The sequence below is a fragment of the Guillardia theta genome, assembly GCF_000315625.1.
Source record: "Guillardia theta CCMP2712 unplaced genomic scaffold GUITHscaffold_32, whole genome shotgun sequence".
Lineage (NCBI taxonomy): Eukaryota > Cryptophyceae > Pyrenomonadales > Geminigeraceae > Guillardia > Guillardia theta.
In genome coordinates this window covers 44,922-53,905 of record NW_005434642.1, presented here as the reverse complement: position 1 = coordinate 53,905, position 8,984 = coordinate 44,922, and the positions used below count along the sequence as shown (strand labels likewise).

The 8,984-nt window shown below is 54.0% G+C and overlaps 2 protein-coding genes across 2 annotated transcripts; one reads left to right on the top strand and one right to left on the bottom strand.

Annotated features, from left to right (window-relative positions):
- Nucleotides 1-391: 391 nt before the first annotated feature.
- Nucleotides 392-1,875, bottom strand: GUITHDRAFT_138455 (hypothetical protein; the record flags this gene model as incomplete). The annotated part of the gene is made up of 6 exons (XM_005832885.1): nt 392-418; nt 441-520; nt 573-630; nt 883-936; nt 1,030-1,380; nt 1,432-1,875. The coding sequence occupies 6 exons, from the start codon at nt 1,873-1,875 to the stop codon at nt 392-394; spliced, it is 1,014 nt and encodes a 337-aa protein (XP_005832942.1).
- An 800-nt stretch (nt 1,876-2,675) lies between these two features.
- Nucleotides 2,676-8,498, top strand: GUITHDRAFT_138454 (hypothetical protein; the record flags this gene model as incomplete). Its single annotated transcript, XM_005832884.1, has 21 exons — nt 2,676-3,507; nt 3,556-3,632; nt 3,682-3,752; nt 4,223-4,283; nt 4,328-4,375; nt 4,422-4,501; nt 4,549-4,617; nt 4,679-4,718; nt 4,811-4,857; nt 4,947-5,013; nt 5,062-5,109; nt 5,167-5,220; nt 5,270-5,395; nt 5,509-5,568; nt 5,825-7,107; nt 7,156-7,269; nt 7,324-7,393; nt 7,454-7,561; nt 7,861-7,975; nt 8,180-8,233; nt 8,281-8,498. The coding sequence occupies 21 exons, from the start codon at nt 2,676-2,678 to the stop codon at nt 8,496-8,498; spliced, it is 3,642 nt and encodes a 1,213-aa protein (XP_005832941.1).
- Nucleotides 8,499-8,984: the final 486 nt, after the last annotated feature.

Genomic DNA, 8,984 nt, shown 5'->3' with positions numbered 1-8,984 from the left:
AGCAGAGATTACAGAATGAGACATCAGCTAACGTGTACCCTGGCAACGCCTACCCACACAGAGCTAGACTGGTCGCAAAAAGAGCACAAGGTAACTCCACAGAGTGGTCGTTTGGAGTGACAAACATAAGAGACATCGTGAACAACTCGTGGAAGCTATGCATGTCCTTGTGATAGAGTGGAAGAATAACATGGATGAGATACCAGTAGGCGTCGAAATTATCACCCGGGTAGGGAAGGGCGGGAAAATAGAATTATGCAGCAATCCTGCGGCAAGCAGGGAATAGGTGGTCGACGAAATTTGTAGAGGGGATATGGATGCTAGTGGGGCACACATTCCAAACATATAGGGGGTCGAGTTTTATTCCTCTATCCTCCCATCTTCTCCTGTCCTACCATGTATCCCTTGGAAGCTCTCGCTAGTTGGCGAGATGTTTCCACCTCCTCCCACACCCTCAGCCCTCGCGCCCAATGTGCTTTGTCCACCATCCAGTCGGCCAAGTCCCTCATGGAGAAGTTGTCTTCGTCATCATCAGCATGGGACAGGCTTCTTTCTCCTCTCAATCTCCTCACCTTCAAGGTCCTCACGGTAGTCATGGTGAAGCAGAACAGCTCTGATACTCTCGCACATCTGCTCATGATACAGCCATCATCAGCATCATCTCCATCACCTCCATCACCCATATCATGAATAAACGCATCACCACCACCACCACCACCACCACCACCACCACCACCACCACCACCACCACCACACCACCACCACCACCACCACCACCACCACCACCACCACCACCACCACCATCATCATCATCATCATCATCATCATCGTCATCATCATCATCATCATCATGCGCAGCAGCAGCACCATCACCACTATCACCTGCAATTGAGCCAAGAGAGATGCGGGCATATCAAAATCGAACAAGATTCTCCCCTGCTCTTCGTCAGAATCTTCTCTCTTCCTCCCTCTCTAGCTCCTAAACTTCCATCTCCTCTCCTCTCCTCTCCTCCCCCCCTCTCCATTCACCTGAAAGCCTATGGGGCAGCTAGAGTTTCCCTCCGGCAGAAGCACGTTGGTAGCAAACAGCTCATGTTCGAGGCTGTAGATCGACATCCGCGTGATCTGACTGCGGAAGTTGACGTTGAGCGGGACCATGGAGAAGCCCTGGGACTGGATCCATCCGCTCCTAGGAGGAGACAACAGTATCTCCATCCTCTCTCTCCTAAACATCTTCACAGGGTCCAACTGACCCACTGACTCTATCACCTCTTCCCATCCCCTCCCCTTGTCCAGCGCGTCTGCCGCCTCCTCCAGCCCCTTGGGCGTGTACCACACAAGCGAGAACCTTTCTCCTTGGAAGGGGCGCGTCCAGTGTAGCTGTAAACCCAGTCAGTCAGGACGGAACAGTGGAAAAAGTATCCCTCCAACCTCCTTCCAGCCGTCGAACTCGAGCGGCAGGTACCGAATGTTGCGCTTCCTTCCCTCGACCATGAGCTCCCCGCCCTCGAAGTCTCCCAGCGCCACGATGAGCGACTTGCTCTGCCCGGCTCCTGCCCCCGAGTCCTTATGCGGCACGAACTGAGCATTCCTGTTGACGGTGACGGTGGTGCTCGATGTTCTAGAGGGGGCGATCTTTCCTTCCAGGCGCGTAAGCGCGTCCAGCAGGGAGGGGAACAAGTGGGTTGTGTGCGGAATGCGCAGAGGAGGAGGAAACAAGCCTATCGTGAAGCTGTCGCTCAACGTCTCCTCCTCGCTTCCTCTGATAATCATCCTTCTCCTTCTTGAGGTTCCCGGCCAGGAGCCATTCCGGCTGATTTGTCTCAGCATGTGCAGAACCTCCATGTATTCTGCTGGCACATCGCTCGTAGTCATCTCATGGACATCAACTCTTGTTCCAGGTTCGCTCCCTATACTACACACAAGTACAGCTTTACCAAGAGATCTTCTTGCCCTCCTATCAAAATCTGCCTTTGTTGCTGGCAAGGAATGCAGCATATGAGCTAACGGAGGTGTTGAGATCCATCCTGGCGCTGGTTTGACCATGATGAACCCATTAGATACTCCTGCCGCCATCATCGCCGCCATCATCGCTGCCATTGTTCCCCTCCCCATCGTCATGGCCTGCATCACGGCCTGTACATCATTGGCCCCCGATCAAACCTTTGACCACCCGTCACCCCCACCCCCGAAACACTTATGAAAACACCAGGTTGTAGTAAGGGATATTCTTTCAGAGGGTAGGGGTGATTGGATCTGTACCATCACCGGTATGTTATACTACAATGGGATAGGTAGGGGTATTTAAAGTCAAAAGGGGTGGGTACCTGATGGGAACCGGATTGAATAAATTGAGTTGAGGCGGGCTCGGGGTCACCAGACAAGAAGGCGCAACCCCATGGAAGAATGGGGGTAGTGTAAGGGAAAAATGGGGGTACCGAGGTATCGGACAAGGGGGTAGTTGACGAGGTGCAACCAGAAAGCTGGAAGACCAGAGCAGGTTTGCTATGGCACCAGCGCTGGTACCGCTAGCGCGTGTCCATGGAGGGGGAGGGAGGGGGAGGGAGGAAGAAGCAAGCATGAGAGAAGACACAGACGATATCGTTGTAACGCTGTGCCCGGAAGCCGTGGAGGTTCTGAGGGAGTCAAAGGGCCCTCTGTGCATACTAACGAACATGGGGATATTCGGTAACCCTAAGGTCAGCCTACTCCCCCTCCTCCCCTTCCCTTGCCTCATCTTGAATTGTTTTGATTCTATCTTGCCTTTATCTCCGTCGTGTTACCTGTTCCCCTTTCCTTGCTCCGTGATCCTTTTACGCGATGTGCCGCCTGATCCTGATCCGGTCCATGAACAGCAGGACATTGTAATGCGGACGCTGCTCTCAGAGTCGGCATGCAACTCCGACTATGCAGATGCGAGGGAGGCACAGGATGATGACGTTATCATCTCCATGTGGACCCAGCCCTTCCCTGCTCGATCCTCTGACGGCGTCGAGGTTCTGCTGTATGTGCTGGAGATGAGTGAGGTCCCTGGCGACAGCCAGCGCACTAGGGAGGTGCTTTTCACGCTCACCCTCCTGCTGAGCTCCTTCGTCGTCTGCAACATCAGGGGAGGTCTGTCTAGAGACGTCCTCAACTCCTTCTGGCTGGACGTGTCGAACTTCCGCCGATCCATTAGGACTGACCTCGACGGTGCCGACGGGTACGACGACGATCTGGACTTATCTGAGATCATGCCGAAACTGCTGTGGATCTTGAGCGGGACCTCTGTCAATCGTAGAGGAGAGGAAGCGTCCAAGGTGCTGTCGTCGAAGCAGTACATGGAGAGAGCGTTTGAAGAGTTCGACGTCTGCCTCAAGCGAGATGCTCGGTCGGAGAGGGCGCAGGGCGGGTTGTGCCATCTTTTCCCCGATCGCGATTGTTTTCACGTCGAGAAGAACATGCTTTCAGAGAGCATCTTGACTGAGATGTCGGACAACTCGACCGACTCGATATCCTCTCTGAATGGTGAGGAGAAGGTTGATAGCGATGTTTGTTCACCTTGGGATCATGCAGATATCGTGAAGAAACTTGGAGTGCTGCGAGACAAGATCTTGTTGAATGCAGAGATCAAAAGGATTTCAGGATGCATTGTGAGAGAAGCCATGGGTGATTGCGGATGAAAACTCACTCCACTGCCAGGTGACGGGGACGCTGTTTGTTTCACTTGCCGAATATTACATCTCGATGCTGAATTCATGCAACACTATAAGGTAAAGAAACCTGCTCATTACTTTTCATTGCAAAGATGCTGATGCCAATGTTTAAGCATTCCTGATGCTTTTGGAGCAATCTCGCAGAGTGCTTGTGAGAGGGCGAACTCGGTGAAGTTGACGGAGGGTTTGTGTTCGAAGTCTTGACTAGCAGTGCAGAGGTGTATAGACGGCTATGAAGAAGCCTTTCTGAATCTACGGGGAAAACTGCCTCTGGACTCAAGCGAGATTTCATTTTGGTTGGTTATGTGATGATGTGCTTACTTGTGAAGAACAAGTCGATGGAAATGGGGAGAGGGAAGGATGGAAAAGGAAAGTTAGGAGCAGCAGCAGCAGCAGGAGGAGGAGCAATAGAAGCAGGAGTAGGAGGAGCAGCATGAGCAGGAGGAGCAGACCTGGGGCGAAGGAAAGAGTGACAAGAAGGATCAGATCGAGGTTCGGGGGGAGCGAGTGCTCACTGTGGTGCCCAGGCACATGTCAGCCTCTCGTGATGCCATCGACGTGTACAAGACGTGGACGAGCGGCCTGCAGGTCATCAGAGGCGTGTTGCTGCCTGAGTTTGAAATGGCGTGCAGAAGCAGAATGTCAATCGATACAAGCTGCAGCTGGAGGAGAAGCTCAAGGTTTGACCCTCGGGGTTTGAATCTCAGCTGAGCATGTCGGTATCAGACCCTGTTTGAAAGAGTTTCTGCTGAGAACGCAAAGATGTGCGAGCAAAAATCGCTGAAGATTATCAATGAGCTCTACAGGTTCAATTGTCCTGCACACTTGGCATGTAGACTGAATGCTCTTTCAGAGAGCTGGAGGAAAAAATCCACAGCAATGTCTATCAAGACTTCGGTGAATACGATCGTGACCGGAGAAGGTGTGGATGCGAGTCAGAGTTGTGAAAGCTAACGCTGCTGCTCGTCAAGAGTTCGTGCTAGGTTTTTCGAGCTAGCGCCAAAGCATCCCTCGGCTCTTGTGGTACGTGTACACATGTGTTGAGTACAGGAGGTCGAAGCAGTGAAAGAGCAGGATGTAATGGACTCTTGCTTTCAATTGACTGTCGTTACAAGGTCATTCACGAGTTCATGGAAGACGCAGTTTGCTCGGTTGCAAAGAGGTTCATCAACAAGTTATCTCTGCAAGTGCAAGAAAACGAGTCAAGGAATGCTCTCTGTTGATCCACTTGGAGATGACGACGGTTCACAGACAAGAGTTTGAATCTGAACAACAAAAGCTTGAAGTCTCCGAGATCAAACATCGCGCGGAGATGCTGGTTGGACATTCTAGAAGCCTTCCTCACCCCCCTCACTCTGATTCGTAGGAAAAGTCGTTACATGAGAGCCAGAGGAGAGAAAAGGAGGCGCGGGAGGTGAAGTCTCGATAACGGTCAGTTCCATTTGGACAAGTTGTGACACGTTTGCCGAAGAAACTTGCCAAAGAGAAACAAGTGCATGCTACAGAACTGGAAGAGATCGGCCAAGTGACTTTGTTGTTGTTGGCTTGCCCTGTCTGAGAGCATAAAACGTCAGGTGCAATCAAGAGTCTTGAAAGAAACTTTGTTAGAGTGCGAGGAAATCAAGAGAATGAAGTCTGAGACTGATCTACAACTCACTCATGCGATGGAAAAGATTGAAGAGCTGACAGAGTGGAAACAAGTAAAGCTCTCTCTTCATGTTTTTCTCCATCTTTTCTCGCTGTCTCTTGTTCTGTTTCAACCTGACCTGCAGCTCTCTCCCGCCTTATTTCTCTATGCTAACATAAAAAGCAGATGAACAACTCAAGTGTAGTCTGGCAGACTTTGGACTCAAGACGATCTCAATCTTTGGAGGTGAGGATTTCTTTGCAATTTTCTTGACATAACTGACAAGATACTGTTTTCCCTTACCCTACTGATCTCCTCCTCCTCCTCCTCCTCCTCCTCCTCCTCCTCCTCCTCCTCCTCCTTGATTGCACTCTGGTCACTCCAACTGTCCCCGTCATTTTCTCGTCCTTGCTCCCTACAATCTATTGCCCATCCTCAGGGTGCAAACGAAGTCGACTTTCTTCTGCACCGATGCTCCTCTTGCTGCTCTGACATGGAACAGACCATGTTGCACATCTCAAGTCTCTTCGACACCTCCTGCTTCTCCCCTCCTCCCAGGCCGAGGGCTGTCCAAGAGGACAAGACAGCGAGCGCTTTGAATCAAACTTGCAACTCAACTGACAAGTGGGCCAGCAACGTGGTGGCAGCCCGCGACCTTCAAGGCCAGCTCGAGTCAGTGGGCGAGCAGCTCCTAAACCTCCGCATGCTGCTGTCGCAGGATCGCAAAAAGACCCAGGACGTGGTTGCGTCCAAGTTTGAGAACCCCAGGAGCTCCGACGACGAGATCCAGTGGTTCACCCCGCTCAAGATTGAGAGGGCTGCTGAGGAGGAGACGCCGCGCGCGTCCAGCCAGAGAGGAAGAGGCGATGCGGGGAGAGAAGAACAGCAGGGAGCTTGTCGCCTCCAGATGTCTGCGCTGCAGGAAGATGAGATCCAACCCGATGGAGAGACCGCCGTGCAAGAGGAGGAGAGCCGCCGACAGGAGGAGGTTCACCAACAGGAGGAGGAGGTTCACCAACAGGAGAAGAAAGAGGAGGTATTGGAAAGCTCCGCTCCTTACCCGGAGCAGCACCGTCAGGAGCATGAAGCGGCGAACAACCTGCGCCAGGACGCGCCGGCGCCTGCTGAAGGACCTCGAGCTCAAGTCAGCCATGCAGATCAGCAAGCAGCCGCTGCGTCCTCTCCTTCACCAGCGAGCACAGCCCTAGCAGCTCACTCGATCCCTTCGGACCCCACAAGGCAGACACCGCGAGCTGCTACCCAGGCGACTCCGTCGTTTGACAGGTCAGCGGACAACTTGAGCTACATCCTCCACAGCCCAGAGATCAGCTCGTCCCCAGCTCCACCAGTCCGAGGCAGCTCGTCCCCAGCTCCACCAGTCCGAGTCAGCTCGCCCCCAGCTCCACCAGTCCGAGGCAGCTCGTCCCCAGCTCCACCAGTCCAAGTCAGCTCGTCCCCAGCTCCACCAGTCCGAGGCAGCTCGTCCCCAGCTCCACCAGTCCAAAGCAGCTCGTCCCCAGCTCCACCAGTCCAAGTCAGCTCGTCCCCAGCTCCACCAGTCCAAGTCAGCTCGTCCCCAGCTCCACCAGTCCAAGTCAGCTCGTCCCCAGCTCCACCAGTCCAAGTCAGCTCGCCCCCAGCTCCACCAGTCCGAGTCAGCTCGCCCCCAGCTGAGGCCCTGCAGGAGTTGCTCTTCGCCCGCATTGAGACTCTCGAGCGATCGCTGGCTGACCTCCAGCAAGTCTCAGCAGAGCCTCCAGCTGACATGTCAAACCTGGTGGTCGGGTAAGCTCAACCTGCGCTTGTCAAAATTTTCGCTCACAGCTTGTCCAGCTGCCGCGTCGACCAGTCGGTCGATCACTTCGAGAACGGGAAGAGGCTGACCAAGTACCGCACGAGCGTCCTGCTTGCCAACGGGCAGATCTTCACGCTCGAGAAGCGATACAGGTGAGCTGAGAAGGCAACGACTCTGCCCAGCAGGAGCTCACCACTTCCTGTCAGCGAGTTCCTTGAGCTTTACAACAAGCTGACCGTCATGTACCCGCAAGTCCCGATGCCTGCTGTTGCCAAGGTCCTTGCTCCTGCTCGTGCTGGGGGTGGAGGGAGAGGAAGAGCTCTAACGAGGCAGCAGGAGTTGTTCGGAGGAATGCGCTCGTCGACCTGGTTCCATAGGTTCGACCCCGACCTGATCGAATGCAGAAAAGTCTGGCTGAACGAGTTCATGTCCACTCTCATCAAGGTGCTTTCACTGTCTCCTCTCCCTCTCTTTCTGTCCCTCACTCTTCCCTTCTCCCCTCCTCCCTCCCAAACACTGCTCCCTTCCTCTCTCCCCTTCCCTGTCGCTCCCTCGTCATCCTCTCCCTCCTCCCTCTCCCTCCTCCCAATCCCCTCACCTTCCCCATTCTTCACTCCCTCCCCCTTCCTCCCCGTACTCTTCCCCTTTCCCTCCCTCCCTGTCTCTCTCCCCGCTTCTCTCACTCTCCTTTCCCACTGCTTTGCCTCTTTCCATCCTCCTAGACCTGTTCTGACTGTCAGCAGCTGCCAATGATATCGACGAGTCGGATTTTGCATGGGTTTCTATCCACCATCAACTTCATCAACTCCCCGAAAAAAGTTTTCAACGTCTCTGGTGACCCGCCCAATCACGCTGAAGGTGTCTAGAAATCTACACCAGCTTCTCCTCCTCCTCCTCCTCCTCCTGCTCCTCCTCCTGCTCCTCCTGCTCCTGCTCCTGCTCCTGCTCCTTTTCCTCCTCTACTTCTTCCACTTCTTCTTCCTCCTCATCCTCCTCCTTTCCCGGCGGTCTCTTCTTCCTGTTCCTCCCTTCGCTCGCTTCTCCTGACCGTAACTCCAACAGGAGGCTCGCAGCCATCCTCGGGGAAGAGAGAACGGCCAAGTAGCGGAGGAAGAGGTATGGCAGCAGGCGTCTGCAATGGTGGGGGCTGATCGTGAAGACAGGAGGAGACAAGGTGGATGGGATGAGCAAGCAGAAGGCTCAAGACTCAGGGGACGAGCGGTCGCTGAGCAAGGACTGGGTGCTGGTCCATGTCAACAAGAAAGCTCCTGCCATGCAAGACAAGAGCGCGGCGAGTGCCTTGCGTGAGAGGAATATGCAGCAGCAGCAGCAGCAGCAGCAGAGACAGGGAGAGAACGGTTTTGACCGGGGGACTGAGTAACTGGATTGAGTTTTAAACGAATGTTGCGAGAACAAGCCACATCTAAAGTCTTACTTGGAAGATTGTCTTCAACGAGCGAGCTACATGTAAAGTCTTACCTGGATGATTGTCTTCAATCAATCATCAACCCCCCTCTTAGCTCAACAACTTCAACGACCTTGATGTTCATGAATTAGATGAGAGTCCCAGCAGAGCGCTCTTGCCCCTCTTTTCCTGCTTCCACCCCCTTCGTCCTCTTTCTTTCCTGGTTTGTCCCTCCACCCTCAATTCATCACCATCCTATCCTCTCCCTCCTCCCTCCCTCAATGCTGTCCTCCTTGCTCTTCCTCCGTCCATCCTTCCTCTCACTACGTCCCTCCTCCCTCCCTCCCTCCTTTTCACTCCCTCCCTCCTCCTCCCTCCCTCCCTCCCTCCCTCCTCCCTCCCTCCCTCCCTCCCTCCCTCCCTCCTCCTCCCTCCCTCCCTCCCTCCCTCCCTCCCTCCCTC